At 42.3% G+C, this 22,799-nt stretch overlaps 1 protein-coding gene across 3 annotated transcripts in view; it reads left to right on the top strand.

The window, feature by feature from the left end:
- Positions 1-19,975, top strand: part of mapk6 (mitogen-activated protein kinase 6) — a 56,909-nt gene extending 36,934 nt beyond the window's left edge. For all 3 annotated transcript variants that reach the window (XM_062471908.1, XM_062471911.1, XM_062471910.1), the window contains exons 4-8: positions 8,282-8,426; positions 8,859-9,023; positions 9,548-9,743; positions 9,832-9,949; positions 17,611-19,975. In XM_062471908.1, the coding sequence (XP_062327892.1) occupies positions 8,282-8,426; positions 8,859-9,023; positions 9,548-9,743; positions 9,832-9,949; positions 17,611-18,708 (1,722 nt within the window). In that variant the 3' untranslated portion in view covers positions 18,709-19,975. The remainder of the gene's footprint in view (positions 1-8,281; positions 8,427-8,858; positions 9,024-9,547; positions 9,744-9,831; positions 9,950-17,610) is intronic.
- Positions 19,976-22,799: the final 2,824 nt, after the last annotated feature.

Here is a 22,799-nt window from a genome sequence, read left to right as displayed (position 1 = left end):
ATAGCCCCGAGACGAGCTTTCACGGGTGTTCGCGCGTCTATGTTGCTTCACTCCTTGTGCCTGTGCCTCGTCCATTACAGTTTACAACGTTAGCAGGACTACTTGGTTGGTGTTGCCTTCTTAGCGTGAGAAGTACAAGGTTTGGCGTGAGAGCGTGTGAACTGGTTGAATTGCGTGTCTCACGGCCAATGCGTGAGCTTTGGCAGCCCTGTATTAAAAGGTGTATAGCCTACTTTACAGTTGAATATGAGCTGATATTTAACTATGTACTTTTAACCGATACAAATGCTGCTAATGCTTGCTAGGTACAAAGCTGCCAACGCTAGCTAGCTAGCTAGCTAGAAACGTAACATAATGTTTTTTTTAAATAAAATGACAAATCTTTACCCGGACAAGTGACATTTGTGCATGGACAAGTGAAACGTTAATGTACTTGTCCAAAGGACAAGTGCCTCAAAAAGTTAATGTCGAGCCCTGGTAGAACATATGATCATTTCATCTGCGCTGTATATGGTCTGTGACCCTCCAATCAATGCTTTGCGGCTGCGGCAGCGAAACACCAAGGATCCACAAAGTATGGAATCCACAAGTTGTGGATTAGCCTGCCTGCCTACCAGGGGCCCGTTCTCCGTACGTCGCTTATTACATCCGAGATCAAATGACACATCCAAGATGACATCATCTTGCTTATCATGATCTGGCTAATTCGATTCTTCGAACACACTTGTTGTTTATGATTAGTATAGCTGGATTGAGTTATACGTTGGTCTAAAAGGGGGTATGTATCGATAGTATAAATCTTGATCAGCAACGCTGCTATTGGCTGCTCACATAAGTCTATGGCTGCTCACCGTGGCCAAAATGAGCGCCCTGTTTTTTCCGCAACAGAGCAACAGCTTTCTCGAAGGTTACTCCGAATTTGAAGATTTTATCAGAACGCCAGGGAACACCTCAAAGTCTGCAAAATCCAAGAAAGAGGGCTTGAAAAAAGTAGCAGACCAAATTAAATGTAGAGGAGTGACCACGCGTTTGATCGCTTATTACAGTAAGCTAGGCCTATGTTTTTTTTTGATGTGGTTTCAACAAATGTATTATGTAAATACACCCTCACAAAAAAACGATAGGCTATCCTCTCAAAAAGCTAGCATACTGTATCGCGCTGTGCTTAAGGAGCCTATCTATCACGCAATGAGCAATTAATTCGGTTTCATGTTAAATTCTGCTAATTATTCTTGCACCTTCTGCAACAGGTTCCTGTAGTAAAAACGGACAAGACATGTCTGTGACAGACTTCCTGTATCACCTCTGCTTGTAAAGCCTCAATCTAATCGTGTTTACATAAAATAAACCTACTCCCGAGCAGGTTTAAGCTTACGGACCTGTTGCTATGACAGCAAGTCCAGGATGAGCTTCGAAGAACCGAACAATCCAAGATGGAGGGAGGGAGCCAGATGGCTGAGCGGTGAGGGAGTCGGGCTAGTAATCTGAAGGTTGCACGATTCCCGGCCGTGTCAATTGACGTTGTGTCCTTGGGCAAGGCACTGAGATTTGTTCAGTAGCGGTTAGAACCAAAACTGTACTGTACTGTAGCGAGTGGTACGTGACAGTGGAGCGAGTGGTACGTGACAGTAGCTAGTGGTACATGCCAGTGCCTCCACTGGCACGTGACAGTGGCACATGAGCCACCGTTGTAGACTCTCGTCTCTAATGCACATTGTTGTGTTATCAGCGCCTCCTAGTGGCGTATATCATTAATTGTAATAACTGAAGTCAATATAGGTAGCCTACATTTGCATTTCGATACTCTGAGTAAATATAGTTGTTAATAATAGTTCATTATTTTCATATGAAGAACCTTGTCAATAAATGACACCCTATGATTGCAAATGTACTTTCTGGGTATTCTAAATATTGGAAACTACAAACTCTCCTGGATACAAATCTGTTTAAATCACTCAGATATCTTTATCACAACTGAAGTTACATCATTTTAAAGTCGACCTGTGTCAAAAAGTGATATGGGAGAAAATCCTTTTGTTCGTAATGACGTTGTGAATGTAAATGTCAGTTTAAGTATAAGCTACATTAATAACTTCTCAGCAAGTTATTTCATTGATCAGTTGTTATGGGCTGCTGCAGCACTCAAAAGAGCAGACAAACTAAGCATTTGATTTGACATGGCTTGAAAATCTTGCTAGCTGACATGTCCAAAAACCGTTGAAATTAATAGTTTTTCATAAGTAATCATATACTTTTTGTACATTACAATGAAGTTTAGGGTGTTAACTATACAAAACATCAAAAATCTCTTTTGACAGAACGATTTTCGATCTTTTATGGCTTATAGCCAACAATGAGCGGCTGCGACATCCACGGGTTTCCGCAGGCCGCCACACATACTTGAAACAATACTAAAAAATTATATTCTAAAATGGCCGCGGGGCAGTTAGGCTACATGACAGTAAACAAAAGCTGCAAGACACCCAATGCCACAAGACACTTGCGTACCACTATCAACAGAACAGTAACTGTCATGTACCAGCGGAGGCACTGGCATGTACCACTAGCTACTGTCACGTACCACTAGCTCCACTGGCACGTACCACTAGGTGCCAGTAGAGGCGCTGTCACGTACCACTAGCTACTGTCATGTACCAGCGAAGGCACTGGCATGTACCACTAGCTACTGTCACGTACCACTAGCTCCACAGGCACGTACCACTAGGTGCCAGTAGAGGCACTGGCACGTACCACTAGCCACTGTCACGTACTACTCGCTCCACTGGCATGTACCACTAGCTACAGTACAGTACAGTTTCGGTTCTAACTGCCTCTCGGTTTGTTTTGACCTTAAATTGTGCTTCTGCTATCTTTTTAGCCACCATCTCTCTTCCAGTCTCTGCTGTGATAAGAGGTGGCATCATTTGGGATGGGACTTATTCTTATTTGTAATTCCTGTGGAAGTACAGAGCAGTGCGCAGCTAGCTAAAAAAGTGTCGGAGATCTACGCAACCTCAGTTTATGTTCCTGGACCAGAAAACCAGAGGGCGGGTAAATGTAAATTTTGGGCCATGACAAAGTTGATGCTGCAAGTTGTGACGTCACAACTTGCACTGTTTCAAAAGCTAGCGTTTGCAGGTTGCAGTTTCAAAAAGTGAAATTTTGATAGGAAAGAGGTTTCACTGTATGTCTATTTTACACACCAAACTGTCATTTTTCAACTATGACAAGGTAAAATCGGTTTTGCAATCAATCGCCCCTTTAATGTTTTCGCTCCCCATGATGAAAGCAGAATAATTTATCTGTGCTGGATTGACAACAACTTTGGCAACTCGTTGTCCACAAGTTCGACATGCTTTGCAAAAAAATCTGGTATTTTTCTCCTCCACCCCAAGCCAATCTAACTTCCATTTTTCGATGGTCACTGAGTTAATTTCATCTTTATAACCCGAGATGGTGACGGACACCGTTTGCTGATCCTCATTTCTCCTCACACTCGCAGTCACAGGTCTGATTAAGAAGCGCTCAATTTTTTTTGTTTCTTTTAATTTATTTTTTTAGAACGTTCGTTTTTTTACGCACACGCAACATCGTAAAGGCGAAAAACAAAAACATTCTATGGCAACTGGACTGGATCATATAGGCTACGATGTTTTTGACAAGTTCATTAAATGATTATTATTATAGAGGAAATTATGGGGGCATTTTTTGTCCTTCTTGATATCAATCAGGGGCAAAATTATATTTCTTAGGGGCAGTTTTGCCCTTTGCCCTCGTGTATTTGACGCTGGTATGGGACAAGGGCATTTGCAGAGCATAAGTTTAACATGCCATAAGGATGAACAGTGTGACCAAAGGCCATCATTAGCTCACATGCATTTTCATAAGTGTGGCCTAAATTGGACTATGCTGGATAATGTCTGTTAACCATGCATTGGCTAGTTGGTTAATGTACCCATTATTAGCTGCCGGTTGGTTGGTTGTTCCATAGATATTTCCCAGTGGTTGTAGCTATTGTGAATTTGCGCTTGTTCAGAGTGGCAATATGACCAGGCCGTTGCCAAGGAGTCAACATTGGAGGGGACCTAATGTTCAGAGAGGTCTGGGGGTCCCAGCGTTGTTATATAAAGTCCAGATATTGTGGCCAAGGTTTCTTCTTCTTGTCCTATCTTTTACTCTTCTTCCCTACATCCTCCTCTCATCTGGTCCTGTCTTCTCAACACCATTGTTGGTTGTCGGCTGAATGTGTAAATGTATAAAAGACGAGCTAGAGCTAACGTTCTGACAGGAATTAAGCATATCATTGCGAGACGATAACCTTCATAAAATCACAATCGACAGTGATATAGCCTACGTAACACTCATTACATTACATACATACCAGGATTCGGTTTCGGATTCGGCAGAATATTGGGCTTTTTGACGTGGTTCGGTTTCAGCCGAACCGTAGAATTTTTTTTCCACCCAACCTGAACCCTACGCTTGCATACGACGGCGTATTAGGGCCAGTGTAGAAAAAAAAAAACGGAGCCGGGGGGGTAATATTCCGGGATTAAAGTTGTAAATTTGCGAGAAAAAGTCGTAGATTCTCAGAGTTTTTAAAGTCAGAGTTGCGAGAAAAAAAACTAGTACATTTGCGTGAAAAAAGTCGGAGATTCTCAGAGTTTATAAAGTCACAGATATGCGAGAAAAGAAACTAGTAAATTTGCGAGAAAAAAGTTGGAGATTCTCCGAGTGTATAAAGGCACAAATTTGCAAGAAAAAAACTAGTACTTTTGCAAAAATTGAAAAAAACTTGGAGATTCTCCAACATGATTAAGTCGAAAATATGGATTTGTTTTTTTCTCAAGGAACATCATTCCTTCACTTTGCATGGTCAACCTCATCACAGCACAGACGCCGTCGCTTGCCATGTATAAAGCCTGCAGTAATGGATGACCTGATCAAATTATACTTTTCAATTGGTTTGTGGTTCAACAGGACACAGCCAAGACGCTGCTCTTTTCTAAACTGATACACCTTGAGGATCGACTATTTTGAGGATCTGTCGTATTGTGTCCTGATGTTGAACCACAAATCGAATTTGAATTGCCCGTGGATGTAACATTACATTTACATTACATTTAGTCATTTAGCAGACGCTCTTATCCAGAGCGACTTACAGTAAGTACAGGGACATTCCCCCTGAGGCAAGTAGGGTGAAGTGCCTTGCCCAAGGACACAACGTCATTTTGGCACGGCCGGGAATCGAACTGGCAACCTTCAGATTACTAGCCCGACTCCCTCACCGCTCAGCCATCTGACTCCCACGGACAGACTCCCATTAACAGAGTTAATGGGATGTAACCAGCGATATCCTTGCATCTGTCCATTGCATTGTAGTTCCTGATGCACAAAGCTATCACCTTCACCTCATCCAAATAAGTAGCCTATGATGTTTCCTTCTGAATAGGCCCAAATCACGGCAATGTCTTTTCACATCTGGTGATTCTGGGCAAAAATCAGGAGTAGCCTATTTCCTTATTGCTGAATCCTATTGAAAAGTAGGCTATAGGCTAATTCAGACTTTTCTCGCAAATTTGTGACTTTATAAACTCAGAGAATCGCCGACTTTTTTCTCGCAAATTACGAATTTACGCAAATATTACCCCCCCTCCTCCGGCTCCAATTTTTTTTCCTACTGGCCCTAATACGCCGTCGTACTTGCACTATGCGCGCTACGCTGGTCGACATAATGACACTGCCGTTGATTACGGGAAGGTGTTTACGTAGGTGGACCGTTCAATGCAGTAGGCTGAGAGAAAGCGAAAATGGAACTCGTGAGCAGAAAAAGTGTTGTTTGGCGGTACTTTCAGTCAAAAGAAGGCGATGCAAGTCAAGCTACATGTTCAATTTGCAATGCCGATTTGACTTGTGGTGGCAAGGACCCTAAACAATACACAACGTCTCCGCTGTTAAAACATTTGCGTATCAAACATCCGAAAGAAATTCAATAAATCTAAAAGGCTAATATTTTGGATATTGATTGGATCTTGAGATAGGGTAAACATAGGCATATGGTAATTGTCAAAATAGTTTTTCCCACTTGTCTTCCTGGCATACTGTTGCCTATTCTTGTTTGTTTTTTTACAGTAAAAAACACTGCTGTGGACGTTGTTTACTTCATTAATGTGTTTACTTGTGTTAATGGACTGAGGATGGGAGTAAGATTCGGTATTCGGTTTCGGATTCGGCAGAATCTTAACCAATGGATTCGGTATTCGGCCGAACCCCAAAAATCTGGATTCGGTGCATCCTTAATTGATAGTACTGCCGCAGTAGAGTTGTACTCATACCTACTTACCCACAGCAGTCAATCAACGGGTTCTACAGGAAAAACCACACTTTAAAATGATTTCGGACGGCTGCGCGTGGTGGTTGCCTGTCATAGCATTGCAACAAGAAAAAAGAATGGATGTCCTGCTCTCTGCATCTGCTTTTTTTCTTCTCTTTCTGAGTTTTGTCAGTCTTTGTAGGACAAGAACAAGGCCATTATAAGGATGAAATGCAGGCTTTGGCGGTTGTCAGCGTTTTTGTCAACAGTTAACCTGTTTTTTGTCCGGGCCCGCCCGCGGGACCGAAACACTGCCCCCTACTCCCCCTGTTAATACGCACTAAATGTTAATAAATATATTTTTTATACTACTACACATGTTATACATCATTGGAAAGCTACGATTCTTGTGCTTGTAGATATGTAAACCATTTCAAGATCGAGTCACAACAACAAGTTTAGTCAACGTCTTTGTCCAGTCACCACTTTGGTGTTGTTTACAAAGCCAAACGTCTCTACTTACCCTCAAAGGTTCTGTGTCGTCCAGGTATGCAAACAACACATCAAAACTTGATCTGCGTACATTCCCAAGGGTTCAAAGTATCTAACCATGTAAAGTAATTCGTCCAAATACAATGTTTTACCTTCATGAATAGCCATTGTCCTTTGTTTCATTATGCAAGTTAGCCGACGGAAGAAACAACTTGTTCACATAAGTGTTCTTTTCTCCGGTTAGCAATGGAGTATTTACGATATGAAGGCATCAAAATGTCCATTGAACCCTCCCCTTTTGATTGACACCTTGTTTGACCCAATAGGAGCTTCCATGCCCCGTTGACAGCCCTCTAAAGCCAACTAGGTCTGTGCGTCCTGCCCCGCCCCCCCCCCCCCCCCCCCACTCGTTCTAAACTAATTTCTCGAACTGGCTTCGACTGGCTCTGAAATTAGCTCGTTAGCCTTGTAGCTGACAGCTTGCTGAAAATGCCAATACCTCATTTGTATGTGTCTGTGGAACCTTCAAAATAAAAGTCGATTGCGCAATATGGTTGACAGAATCAGAGTTCTTTGTGCGCCAATCCTGGGAATCAGATAAAGCACTCCAATGTGTTCATGCTTCAGTTTTTGTGTTTCAGTAATACTAATTAGGGATTTAGCTATTATATATGATAGTTCTAAGTACCACCTTTCATTAGAGATAACAATTATGAAAAATAATACCTTTTTAGGTATTTTTGACCTTGGTTACAAAGGGTCATTTTGGAGTCTCCAAAAGGCCCTTTTAGAAAACACCTGGATGTACTCTTATAAAAACATGTGTCAAATATGAATATATTGTGGTATTATATTCGACTTTTGAGTTGAATTGGGTAAGGCTTCAAGCTGTGGTCCAATGTTGCCTTCCAGCTAATACCTACCAATTCTAGGCCTCTTCAGGCCTCTGTTTTCAAAACAAAATCTAGGCGGACTTAGAAACTTTCAATTTCCTTGTGTTCAAGCCTCTATTAATCAACACCAGTAGGACTGACAGGGGCCCTGACAACAGGGGAAAAAACTTCAGAGTGTCAGCTTTCAAAAGAGACCATTTACATGCATGTACTCCAAATGGTTCAAGAACAGCTTTCAATTTACTTTGGGTATGCTGTTTAGGCGTTTTCAGGCAAATTTAACAGGATTTTGAAAAGGTTAAGTTGTTAAAGACAGGAAGACACCAAACTGTAACTAGGCTGATTACTGTGGTCTTACAGTTGGTGGTATGGCAATCTTCTGATGACACCATCTACAAGAAAATAATTTCACACTGAAGGCACTACAAAATATGTATTTAGCAATTGGAAAAAAATGATTCAGTCTTATCAGTCCCAGTTTGGGATGATTCATCCAAGTTTCATCTAGTGAAGCACCATTTAATTCTAGTTTCATTCTCTGGGCACCAATTGACCACCACCTCTCTTCGCTCTCACTCCATAGGGACATCTCTCAGAGGGTCTGGTAACAAAGTGGTACAGGTCTCCTCGTCTGCTGCTGTCTCCTAATAACTATACCAAAGCCATTGACATGTGGGCTGCTGGATGCATCTTTGCTGAGATGCTTACTGGAAAAACTCTCTTTGCAGGTCAGTGTCACTTATTTCTACACATGGCAATATACACCCACCCACACCAAACTGGTAGTACATGAAGCGGATGACAGTTGATAAAGTGTGTGGCACAAGGCCTCTTGCAGTGTTAATACTTTGGTATTTTTCCCATGCCCATGTCCCAGTTCATTTAGAAGACACAGGCACACTGTCATTGTTGTGTACACCCGCAAAATGAGTGGTGATAAGTCAGCAGACTTTATCTGGAGGGTGTTTTGAAAAACAGGCAATGCAAATATCAGCTTACTGTTTAGTGTTCTTAAACATGCTCTTTCCCCAACACCGTTGGGTATCATCAACAATAAATGTTAGGTTCAGAGTCTCATTTTTATTCCAGCTCCTGTTCTTTTATTAGGATGTTTGTTGGAAACGGTTAATGTAATGACTGAATGTTCTGACTTCCTCCAGGCGCCCATGAGTTGGAACAGATGCAGCTGATCTTAGAATCTATCCCTGTACTGAGGGAGGAGGACAGACAGGAACTGCACAGCGTCATCCCCGTCTTTATCCGCAGTGACATGACGCAGCCACACACTCCACTGGCCAAGATACTACCTGGTGCCAGCTCCCAGGGTGAGTACACAGATGATGATATTAAAACATTTCACTGTTTGAACATTTTAATTATGCTAGTCTTGCCTTGAGGAAGGGGATTCTAAATGTAACAGTTTTACAGTTGACAGCACTCTTGCACTTTAGCCTAGCTAAATTGCCAGTGTTGCATTGCATAAGACAACATTAATATGCTCACTTTATTAGCTTGACTAATACTGAATTATATTTGCTGCTTGTTGTCCTCAGTGACTTAAATTATACCACTTTTATATTCTCATCAGTTAGCTTGCTTATTTAATTTAGACATTTGGATTATAACATTTTCATATGTAAATTAGGCTACGGTATACTTTAATCAAAACAAATCTGAAATGTAGACCAGACTGCTTTTCATAGCAGGTATCAGACAATTATTAAATTGAATACTATTATTTGGAAACACTTACACCTGTGCCCATCCAGAAAAATGCACACCTTGCCCAAACAACTACAGGCACATGTCCCATCCTCACAGAAATGATCTCTCCTCTTTCTTTTCCAAGCCCTAGACTTCCTGGAGAAGATCCTGACTTTTAACCCCATGGACCGTTTGACAGCAGAGGAGGCCCTTGCCCACCCCTACATGGCTGACTACTCTTTCCCCCTGGACGAGCCTGTGTCTCTGCATCCTTTCCACATTGAGGATGAGGTGGACGACATTTTGCTAATGGATCAGAGCCACAGCCACACCTGGGACAGGTATGAGAGAGACAAAACATTTGAGCTATATTCACTGTTTTCATATTGTCTTTTGCTGCCAGTTGAACCATCCCTCACTCCTTTGCAGGTATCATGACAGCCAACTGTCTGATGTTGATTGGCACCTTCACAGCTTTCATGATCCAGAAGACGTCCAGGTTGACCCACGGGCACTCTCAGACGTCACAGATGAAGAGGAGGTCCAGGTGTGTGACATGTACAAACACACACATTCATTCAAATATTAAGTTTGAATTTCTTTGGAACCTAATGTAATATACCAGGATTCAAACAACTTGCTTTTCATCAAATGTTACTTTTTTCATATCAATTTGGTAACTTCTGTGATTTGTCCAGGTTTGAATGTTATATATTTGTGGTGGCGCAAGTGACAGACAATTCCTACAGAGTTTTTCTGTCATGCTCATATGAGTGAACTGCATTGGCAAAAATATCTATTCTCTACTGTGAAGACCTCACATCACTGGTTATGTGGTTGTTTACTTTAGAAACTAGCTAGTCTTGCTGGACCATTGCTGAGACAGCAGCAAACGTTAGGAAGTTTTGTAAATTTTTGCCACTATTAGATATTAGATTTAGTCTTTAGACGAAAATAGTAATTGGTTTCTTATTAGTTTTCTTTATGCTTTATTTGTTTGTTTTTTGCCTTCAAATTTAAAATAGCTTCCAAAATTAACAAAACTTCCTAACATTTGCTGCTGTGTCAGCATAGGTCCAGCAAGACTATCTCAATCATAAAGCCACCAGACAACGCCTACCACCACCCAATTGTGTTCTGTATTCACATCAGGAGCATCACCAAATAATCAGAATTGTAGGCCTTAAAATGTCTTAATATGATTTTGACTGGTCTTAAAATTGTATTGGATTGTGGTGACGTTACCTTTATCAAGTTCTAAACTTCAGTCTCCCTTTTAAATGTGTTTTGAGGGGGGAGTTTGTGTTAAGCGCGTTGTATCAACTTCAAAATAACTACTCTTGCAAACTGCAGCCAGTCAGAATTGATCAGAGCTTGCCCAGGTAGTGTTGCAATGTGGTGTGTGGGCAAACGTGGCAACTCTTACAAAAAAGAAAATAATAATACTTCTAGAAGTTACATTAAAATTATTTCTGTTTACGGTCCAGGCCCGCCCGCGGGACGGAAATGCTGCCCCCTCCTCCCCCAGTTACTGCACACTAACTTCTAACATGTATATTTTTTTGACTGCTACACATACCATACATCATTGGAAACCTACGATTCTTGTGCTTCCATTGATGTACACCATTTCAAGTTCGAGTCGCAACAGCAAGTACACTCAACGTCTTTGTGATATACTACCTTTGTTGAAAAGCGTGAGAAAAAACTATTTACTTACCTAATACGGCTCACAGATGTCCAGTTATGCAAAACATCCCAACAAAAATGGACTGGTTACATTCCCAAAGGTCCAAACTATCTAACCATGTCAAGTAGTTTGTCCAAAACAATGTATTACCTCCACACATAGCCACGATCTTGTTGCTTCATTCTGCCTTCGCCAGTCACTCACGCACTATCGCTCATGGAAGGAGTTTAACCTGTTTACGCTCCTGTTTCGCCCGCGAGACAAAAATGCTGCCTCCCCCTTCCTCAGTTACGACGCACTAAATTCTAAAAAATATATTTTTTAGACGCTACACATGTTATACATCGTTGGAAAGCTACGATTCTTGTGCTTCCATTGAAATAAACCAATTCAAGATCAAGTCGCAATAGCAAGCAAAGTCAACGTCTTTTTCCGGTGAACATTCCTTCAACAATGCCAAAGAAAAAAGTTGTACTCACCCTAAGTTGTTCAAATAGGTCCAGGTGTGCAAATCATGCCATCAAAACTTGATCTGCGTAAGTCCCAAGGGTTCAAAGTATCTAACCATGTAAAGTAATTCGTCCAAATACAATGTTTTACGTTCATGAATAGCCATTATCCTTTGTTTCATTATGCAAGTTAGCCGAAGGAAGAAACAACTTGTTCACATAAAAGTGTTATTTTCTCCGATTTATCAACGGAGTATTTACAAAATGAAGGTCTCAAAATGTCCGTTGAACCCTCCCCTTTTGATTGACACCTTGTTCGACCCAATAGGAGCTTCCATGCCCCGTTGACAGCCCTCTAAAGCCAACTAGGTCTGTGCGTCCTGCCCCCCCCCGCCCCCCCCCCCCCACACTCGTTCTAAACAAATTTCTCGAACTGGCTTCGACTGGCTCTGAAATTAGCTCGTTAGCCTTGTAGCTGACAGCTAGCTGAAAATGCCAATACCTCATTTGTATGCGTCTGTGGAGCCTTCAAAATAACAGTCGATTGCGCAATATGGTTGACAGAATCAGTGTTCTTTGTGCGCCAATCCTTGGAATCAGATAAAGCACTCCAATGTGTTCATGCTTCAGTTTTTGTGTTTCAGTATTACTAATTAGGGATTTAGCTATTATATATGATATTTCTAAGTACCAGAGATGGGCCAGAGATAACAATTATGAAAAATAATACCTTTTTATTTGACCTTGACCTTGGTTACAAAGGGTCATTTTGGAGTCTCCAAAAGACCCTTTTAGAAAATTCCTGGATGTACTCTTATAAAAACATGTGTCAAATATGAATATATTGTGGTATTATGTTTGACTTTTGATTTGAATTGGGTAAGGCTTCAACCTGTGGTCCAATTTAGTCTTCCAGATAATACCTACCACCTCTAGGCCTCTTCAGGCCTCTGTTTTCAAAACAAAATCTAGGCGGAAATAGAAATTTTCACTTTCCTTGTGTTCAAGCTTCTATTACTCAACACTAGAAGGACTGACAGGGGTCCTGACAACAGGGGACATAACTTCAGAGTGTCAGCTTTCAAAAGAGATCATTTACATGCATGTACTCCAAATGGTTCAAGAACAGCTTCCAATTTACTTTGGGTATGCTGTTTAGGCGTTTTCAGGCAAATTTAACAGGAACATGAAAAGGTTAACTTTGAATATTTACGAACAGAAAACGTGATGATGGCCGCTACACTCTGACCTTTTCGATTGACACCTTGTTTGACCCAACAGAAGCTTCCATGCCCTAGTGATAGCCTTCTAAAGCCAACTAGGTCTGTGCGTCCTGCCCCCCCCACACACACACACACTCGTTCTAAGCTAATTTCTCAAACTGGCTTCGACTGGCTCTCAAATGAGCTTGTTAGCCTTGTAGTTAAGGAAATTCTGCAAATAGCCAACATGATGGGTATCTGTGGAGCCTTCAAAATAAAAGTCCAGGTGCAAAATGGATAACAGAAGCGGTGCTCTTTGTGCGTCAATCCTGCTGAATCAGATAAAGCACTCCAATGTGTTCATGCTTCAGTTGTGTTTCAGCAATACTAATGGGGGATTTAATTATAATATATGATAGTTCTAAGTACCACCTTTTATTAGAGATAACAATTATGAAAAATAATACCTTACAGTTAGGTCCATAAGTATTTGGACATTGACACAATTTTCATCATTTCGGCTCTGTATACCACCACAATGGATTTGAAATGAAACAATCAAGATGTGCTTTAAGTGCAGACTTTCAGCTTTAATTTCAGGGTATTTACATCCAAATCAGGTGAACGGTGTAGGAATTACAACACATTTTATATGTGGCCCCCCCCTTTTTAAGGGACCAAAAATAATTGGACAAACTAACATAATCATAAATCTAATTGTCACTTTTAATACTTGGTTGCAAATCCTTTGCAGTCAATGACAGCCTGAAGTCTGGAACCCATAGACATCACCAGACACTGGGTTTCGTCCCTGGTGATGCTCTGCCAGGCCTCTACTGCAACTGTCTTCAGTTCCTGCTTGTTCTTGGGGCATTTTCCCTTCAGTTTTGTCTTTAGCAAGTGAAATGCATGCTCAATTGGATTTAGGTCAGGTGATTGACTTAGCCATTGCAGAACATTCCACTTCTTTGCCTTAAAAAACTCTTTGGTTGCTTTCGCAGTATGCTTCGGGTCATTGTCCATCTGCACTGTGAAGCGCCGTCCTATGAGTTCTGAAGCATTTGGCTGAATCTGAGCAGATACTATTGCCCGAAACACTTCAGAATTCATCCTACTGCTTTTATCAGCAGTCACATCATCGATAAATACAAGGGAACCAGTTCCATTGGCAGCCATACATGCCCACGCCATAACACTACCTCCACCATGCTTCACTGATGAGGTGGTATGCTTTGGATCATGAGCAGTTCCTTCCCTTCTCCATACTCTTCTCTTCCCATCATTCTGGTACAAGTTGATCTTGGTCTCATCTGTCCATAGGATGTTGTTCCAGAACTGTACAGGCTCTTTTAGATGTTTTTTGGCAAACTCTAGTCTGGTCTTCCTGTTTTTGAGACTCACCAATGGTTTACATCTTGTGGTGAACCCTCTGTATTTACTCTGGTGAAGTCTTCTCTTAATTGTTGACTTTGACACAGATACGCCTACCTCCTGGAGAGTGTTCTTGATCTGGCCAACTGTTGTGAAGGGGTTTTTCTTCACCAGGGAAAGAATTCTTCTGTCATCCACCACAGTTGTTTTCCGTGGTCTTCCGGGTCTTTTGGTGTTGCTGAGCTCACCAGTGCGTTCTTTCTTTTAAAGAATGTACCAAACAGTTGATTTGGCCACACCTAATGTTTTTGCTATCTCTCTGATAGGTTTGTTTTGATTTTTCAGCCTAACGATGGCTTGCTTCACTGATGGTGACAGCTCTTTGGTCTTCATATTGAGAGTTGACAGCAACAGTTTCCAAACACAAATACCATACTTGAAATGAACTCTAGACCTTTTATCTGCTCCTTGTCAATGAAATAACGAACTCCCTTTATGAGGGAATAACATACACCTGGCCATGGAACAGCTGAGCAGCCAATTGTCCAATTACTTTTGGTCCCTTAAAAAGGGGGGGGCCACATATAAAATGTGTTGTAATTCCTACACCGTTCACCTGATTTGGATGTAAATACCCTGAAATTAAAGCTGAAAGTCTGCACTTAAAGCACATCTTGATTGTATCAAATCCATTGTGGTGGTATACAGAGCCAAAATGATGAAAATTGTGTCAATGTCCAAATATTTATGGACCTGACTGTATATCCTAGATATTTGACCTTGGTTACCAAGGGTCCTTTTGGAGTCTCCAAAAGGCCCTTTTAGAAAACGCCTGGATGTACTCTTATAAAAATGTGTCAAATATGAATATATTGTTGTATTATATTTAAATTTTGACTTAAATTGGGTAAGGCTTCATGCTGTGGTCCAATTTTGTCTTCCAGCTATTACCTACCACCAAAATCTAGGCTGAAATAGAAACTTTCAATTTCCTTGTGTTCAAGCTTCTATTACTCAACACCAGTGTTTTGTGCAACCGGCCCCTGATATTTGGACCAGAAAAAAATAAGACAGTTTATCGTAATAATCGCAGTTAATTTATGGACAGAACTCAAGGTTTGGAGAAGCAAACCAACCACATGGAGATTGACAGCCACCATGAACTCATTGAAAATTACAAATACCATCTGCATCTGGAGTAGTTGTTCAAGTAGGCTACAGAGGGAGCAATGGTGACAGCATACTAATGCAATGCAAACTTTGTTTGCCGTCTGCGGTGATTTCGGCTTACAAGAATTCAACCTCTAATCTCAAAAAACACTTTACCATTAATCAATAAGGTAAAAAAATGTTTGTTGAAAGTTACTTTCTCTATGGATCTCCAAATATATTAAAAGGTTTTTAGAAAATTCTTTATCACCAGCTAAAAAGTAACTAGTACTCTGAGTAGTGTGAGAAGAGTATTTTGTACTTTTTTAACACCTGTACATTTACTTGTAATTGAGTTATCTGAGCAATGTAACTTACTTAAGAAGCCTACCCATTTTTAGTACTCTTTCCACCACAGTTTTTTTGTTTATTTGTATTGTCTCATCACATTACGTAACTTTGTTGCCAGTACTGCTAGCTAGCCCAGCTGACACATGACTGGTTACCTTGAGTGACTGGTGGTGTCACATGTAATCTTTCACTAGTAAAATACTGGAGAAAAAAAAATGGACAGAACTATTGTTTAGTTAACCCTTGTGGTGCCTTCGGGTCACATGACCCAAAGGTTCATAACGAACCATCGTTGTGTTTACCCAATTTTACCCAATACAAAAACAAATACAAATAATTTTCTTTTAACCTTCGCAATGTGGGGGGTCTGAGACAGCCCAACGGTTAAAAGAAAATGATTCACTTTGTTTTTGTATGCGGTAAAGTTGTCGCAATATGACGGTGGGTCACAATGACTGATGGGTCAGAATGACCCGAAGATAACACAAGGGTTAAGTCATGCTACAGAGGGCGGCTGTGGCTCAGGGGGTAGAGAGGGTCGTCTGTTAATCGCAAGGTTGGCGGTTCGATCCCTGACTCCTCCCAGGCCATGTGCCGAAGTATCCTTGAGCAAGACTCTGAACCCCAAGTTGCTCCCGATGGGCAGAGCGGCACCTTGCATGTCAGCTCGCCGCCGTCGGTGAGTCTGAGTATGAATGGGTGAACGAGAGGCAAAATTGTAAAGCGCTTTGGGTGCCGCTAAGGTATAAAAACGCGCTATATAAATGCAGTCCATTTACATCTAGCCAGTCTATATATTTTTCGAATCACATATATACACCGTTATGCTGTGGCTCCCACTTTTGAGCGCTCTGTTTAAGTTGTATTTACACAATAATAGAGGCACATTTATTATGAGAAACATTGATTCACAAACCACAAACAGTCTAAACGAGCAGCCGGAATTCGATAGCTACAAGTAGTAGTGCTACTGTAGCTAGCTGAAGTTAGCTAATATCCTATACTATCCTCTGCCCTGTTTGTCACTACCTGACTGAGCCGAACAGAAAGTGCTTTGCTGTACTCTCGCTGTTGTTTTGGTTGTCATGACTTTGAAGTTCTGAAGCAGCAGCGGTAATGATGAATATAGCGGAAACACTGGGGCGCCATTACTATACTAACAATGGAGACGGCAAACCTTATTAGTTAATACATTTTTAACTGGTTAAATGGAAATTAATCGATTAATGATTATTCATGAACATCCCCATCTCTTATTTCAGATTCAAGTAAAACACTCAATGGATCCCATTAGTCGACTGTGTGGCGAGAAAATATGATTTTAGTTTTAGAAACTTCATACCCTCTACTGACTTCTAGGCTTTTCACACTAGTCTAAAGGCAAAGTTAGCACAACACTGCTCATCAATACCAGTGTTTTGCAAGAAGTGTACATGTAGCATTACAACAACATCTTATATAACGTTTACTTTTTTGTGTTTTACGGCTGCCTTTTTGCCCAAGGCAATTTTTGCACTTTGTGGGACAATAAAGTTAGTCTTGAATCTTTTATAATTGTGCAACAGTTGGATGCAGGTTGCATGTGCAATTGGAAGTTGTCATGGCTTAAGATGGATGCCACAATTGAGATTAAATCTGTCAAGCACACATTCACAATGTTTATATTGTTTCCCAAAAATAATGTGCTAGATGCTCTCTGTGCTTAAAATAAATTATTGTAATGTCTATAAAAGAGGAGAATTAGGCCTCTTACATTTTGTCATTTTTCCCCCGTGGTATTGAAAATGGTAATGAGTTTTTTTACTGGGTATCGGTATCTAGTTTTAAATTCTAGTATCGTGACAACCCTAGTCTAGTCTAGGTTTTTTTTTTTTTTTTTTGGACTTTGGGTAGCTCTTTATTTTTTCATCATTTACATGTGCATCCCTGATTATACTATTTTCCTTTACACAAACTTTATACAAAGAACTCTAATGTCCTTCATATTATTTTCCAGGTTGACCCTCGTAAATATGCAGATGGAGATCGGGAGAAATTCCTGGATGAGCCATCCTTTGACTACTCCTCCATGTTCCCCCCGGAGCACTCGTGGCAGGAGGAGCACCATGAGAATAAGTATTGTGACCTAGAGTGTAGCCATACCTGCAACTTCAAGGCTGTGTCTCCCTCCTACTTGGACAACCTCATCTGGAGGGACAGTGAGGTCAACCACTACTACGAACCCAAGCTCATCATTGACCTATCCAACTGGAAGGAACAGCAGAGCAAGGAGAAGGCCGACAGGAAGGCCAAGAGCAAGTGTGAGAAGAATGGATTGGTTAAGGCTCAGATAGCCCTCCAGGCTGAGAAGACACAGAGCCCTGTGGAGAAGGATAAGGAACAAGAGAAGAACCAGACCCAGGCCCAAAGCCAGCAAAACCAAGGTTTTGACTTTGACTCCTTCATTGCCGGCACCATCAAACTAAGCTTGCAGTCAGAGCCCTTCCAGGAGGTGGTGCATTTAACTGATGTGGGTGTCCTGAATGAGGTTGGCCTCCTGAATGAGCTCAACTCATCCGTTTCCCAGCTGGAAGCTCTGCGTCCAGGCTCAATGTCCAAGTCCATCAGCCAGGAAAAGGAGGAAAAGTGCCTGGTAAATCTTGCCCAACTTGAGGGAGGAGGTGGGGGCAGCGGAGCTAGTGGGAGTCCAGCTCATCCCTGGGAGAGCTTTTGTGGGGGAGAGAAAGCAGAGGAGAGTGGTTTGATAGATGAGGTGTGCTGCGATGTTCGTAAAGAGGAGCAGCACCAAATGGAGAGCACTTACACCAGCTACTTGGACCATCTATTCAGCCGAAAGGAGGAAGGAGTGGGAGAGACCACAGAGACCCCAGAACCAGGGGACAGGGAGAGGGATGCAGATGCTGGACTCCTGGCGAGGAATGGAGAGATCATGTTCAATATGCAGCTTAACTCTCTGGCCCTGCCATGCTTCGACAGCCCGGGCGACTTGCCTCTGAAATCGATGCAAGCATCCCTCGCCCCCTCTTCTGTCAAGTGCTCCCCACAGATTGCCCCTCACAAAACCTACAGCAGCATCTTCAAGCATCTGAATTAAACAAAGCCCTCGCAGTGCAAGATCTAAGACAGTCCTTTTGCTTTTATTTTGTTTAAATATTTGTTATCTGACTTGAAACATGTCATACCTTTTTATGTTTGGCTACTTTTAAGAATCTTTTTATTATTATTATTTAAAATGTTTGAATTGTAATGGTTTATCACTATGCCTACGAGTTTGTCCACACCCTCATTGCTAAACTGGCATAACCTTTGCACAATGAATACTGTAGACTTAAGAAGAGAGGAAAACAGAGGGAGGTGAATGAATGGAAGAATTGGTGGGCTTGGATATGGGATTCTAGGCTAGACTTGGCTAGCAGAGAGACAGGTAGAGGGGGATTGTTTTCTCCAGGAGAGTGGGAAACATGGTCATTGACGTCATCACTGTAGGGTGCTATTAGACCGATGGCCTTTACGGGAGGGATGCAGGCAAGGGGGTTTGAATTTATTTAGATTTAAGAATTATTTCTATTTCATTTTTATTATCATGTAATTAATTAATTTATATACCCACCACCCAATAAAAGGCTTCCTTAAATACCAATTAATTTTGACACATAATGCCAGCAGCAACCATTCAATGTAGACCTTTGTAAATGTGTTATCTACCTCAAGGTAACAGCCGCGAGAGACACTCAAAGCCGCACTAGTGCTTTATATACATGACCATCCTCATACCATGCAGTGACAAAATGACCTACTCATCTGTTTTGCATAAACCACAGAGAAGTGTTTCAATCATCATTATTTATTTCTACCAGATGTGTGATATTTATTTTCATGAGACATATTTCATTGTAACTATTTTTGATCGAGGCATTGGATGGACTCATTTCAGCACTGATTGGTTTGTTTGTTCATAAATTAACAGAATACATTCATACACTTTTGTTTCCTTGTATGTCCTTTAGAATATCATAAATGTTCATAGGTACGCTCTGTTGAATTTTTTAGAGGGAAAAAAACTGCTTTACAGATCAAGCACCTACAAGTCTTATTTTTCTTTTATTAGTTTATATGTATAGTTTAAATTGTGTGCATGGTCGCAACAGATGATAAAATGGTTAATGGTGAAGTATATTATACGTTGTTTTTTATTAAATGTGTGTATACCTTTTTCCAAGCAAGCATGATGCATTAGTTAAAAGTGTAGCATGTAGACCACTTATGGACATTTGTTTGCCTTTAAATGCTGGTTGTGCATTTTTTGTAATCAGTTCCCTTGTTCTACAAAATATATAAAAATAAAGTTACCAGCAAAGATGTATGGCACTTTGTCCTTTTTCTTAATCATGTTCCACATTCATGAACTCTGTCCACACCAGTGGAGGCTCGTCAGGAGAGGATAATCCTCGGTGAAATTTCATAAAAATTGCATAAAAAGTTACACATTTTAGATAAAACTATACTAAACATATTAGAATATGTAATCACAAAAATGTATACAAATACACTTTTATATATATATATATATATATATATATATATAAATATAGGCTTCAGATTACAGATGCATAGAAAATTCATTTTTTTTGCCCTGCTCTGACCTTGAAGGCCAGCTGCACTAGGTTCCTGGGCATAGGGCTGTAAATTTGCCTCATGATAGCTGGGCCTTGTAGTTTTCTTATGGAAGAAGCCTATAAACACAGCCTTCTCTCGCACCCAGCCCCTAATTATCCAGATTTGCACTTTGGGCTTGATATCTTCTACATATTAGTGGCAATACTAATCAGTAAACAGCTTTGTATCTGGTTTTCAGTAGTATGACATCTAAAAGTATAAAAGGTTGTGGCAACCCAGGGCGCAGCACCTTGGACAGCAGCACTGGCAAGCCCGGGGTCAGGTAATCGGGGGAAGGTATGTCCGGGGTCCGCCCCCAGAAGAGACAACGAGCTACACAGGTGCGGCTCATGAGTGGGAACAAGGAAGGCCCCACTATAAAAGGTGGGCCACCCCTGCCAAAAAGGGGGGAGATCGCTAGAATGAGGAGTGGAGGGTCCAGACAGCCTAACCAGACCAGTCCCGACCGTTCCCTCAACCGAGGAAGAAGCGAATTTCTTTTTGTATTTCTTTTGGTCGTTTAAGGTAATAAACGCCTGCTTTGGCATATCACAAATGGTGCTTTTGAGTGGTGCTGTGCGGTCCTGGCTGCAGACCTTGGTTGCCACATATGGTGGAGAATGCGGGCAACTGAGACCGCCACCATAGCACTCCCCTAGAACGAGGACCACATCCCACATGGGCGAAGCAATGGAGGCGGCCATGGCCAGACTGCTGCAAGCCCAGGCGCAGCAAGCCCAGAACATGGCAGCACTTCAGGTGACCATTGACCGGCTGGCCGGGAACCTACACCCTCCGGTCCCTCACGCTGCTCCTCTTCACCAAACAGACCCCCGAAGACGACGTGGAGGCGTTTCTGGAGGTCTTCGAACGGAAGGCGGAAAGAGAAGGCTGGCCGGAGGCCCGGTGGGAACACATCCTGGCTCCTTTCCTGACCGGGGATGCACAGAGGGCCTACCAAGACCTTGGGGCGCACAAGGCCGCAGATTACCCCACGTTGAAGGAGGCTATCCTTGCCTAGTACGGACACAACCTTGCTGGCCTTGCCCAGCGAGCCCACGACTGGGGGTCTGATAAGGAGCCAGGTGGTAGGATTTGGGAGGCTTACCCGCAGCTGGTTGATGACCGGGGAGGGTCCGGCCGCCATGGACCGGATCATCATGGGCCGCTGCATCACAGCACTACCACCCGACACCAAGAGATGGGTGGCCCAGAACCACCCAGAGCCGGTGGACGAGCTGATCGCCTTGCTGGAAAAACACAGGCAGCCAGAAGATACTGACAGGGACCAGCACCCCTCCCCGGGGACAGGAGGGGCGAACCCAGGCCCGGCCAACTGCAACCCCTCCGCGACCAGCCCAGAGAACACAGCCACGCTCACTGCCCGACAGGTCGGAATGGAGATGTTTGTCTTGTGGCCAGTTGGGGCATCTCGCCCGGCAATGCCCCGCTGGCGATGTGCCCTCTGCCAGCGCCGGGGAACCGCACCAACCAGGGAGGTGCCTTATGACCACGTATTGGGCTCATAAGACCCCTGCCTCTCCGAACGTGCCCGTCCGGGTGGGAAACCAGAACAACCTCCGCTCTTATTGACTCAGGCAGTGTGGTTACGATGATCCGCCCCGAGTTTACTGAAGGGGAAGAGGGGACCAGCATTGAAGTGGCATGCGTCCACGGGGACGTCAAGCAATACCCCACACGCTGGATCGAGGCTTGCACCCCGCGGGGGACCTTCACAGTGCGGGCAGGGCTGGTTCCCAAACCATTATTTTTGGTCCCTTAAAAAGGGGGGGGGCACATATAAAATGTGTTGTAATTCCTACACCGTTCACCTGATTTGGATGTAAATACCCTGAAATTAAAGCTGAAAGTCTGCACTTAAAGCACATCTTGATTGTTTCATTTCAAATCCATTGTGGTGGTATACAGAGCCGAAATGATGAAAATTGTGTCAATGTCCAAATATTTATTGACCTAACTGTATGTTGCATATTCTGCGTCCATCTCTGGTTCTTACTTTCCCTTTGCGGAGCTGTATGGTCATACTAGAAGAAGCCATATGAATCTCTGTCACAAACTGTGAAAAGAAAATGTAATTTGTGTCCCTGGCAAAAATATTGTCAACACAGAAGAGCTTCGGCTCTTACTTCAGCAGGGGCAACACAAAATACACAGTCACCATAACTTAATATCTCTTGTCCAATGTCAGCTGGTTGCAAGTGTGTCTAATACAACACCAGTTGTCTGGTTATTCACTTTTTCTGAGTTAAGTTCCAGATCATCTTGTTCATGTTCTTTACAGGACACTGTTACTTCATTCCTGTTGTCAGTGTCCATCAGATCGCTTGTGTTACCTTAAGGTAAACTCGATTTTGCGGTCAATGACCCCTTTAACCCTTGTGCTACCTTCGGGTCATTGTGACCCACCGTCGTGTTGCGATGCCCATTCCTACCCCTTGTGCTACCTTCGGGTCATTGTGACCCACCGCAGTGTCTGCGTTGTCAAAGTGTGTATATCACGTTATATCA

Source organism: Osmerus eperlanus, chromosome 10, assembly GCF_963692335.1.
Source record: "Osmerus eperlanus chromosome 10, fOsmEpe2.1, whole genome shotgun sequence".
In the NCBI taxonomy this organism is placed as follows: Eukaryota; Metazoa; Chordata; class Actinopteri; order Osmeriformes; family Osmeridae; genus Osmerus; species Osmerus eperlanus.
Note: the sequence above shows the minus strand (reverse complement) of the source record. Positions and strands in the feature narration are given on the sequence as shown.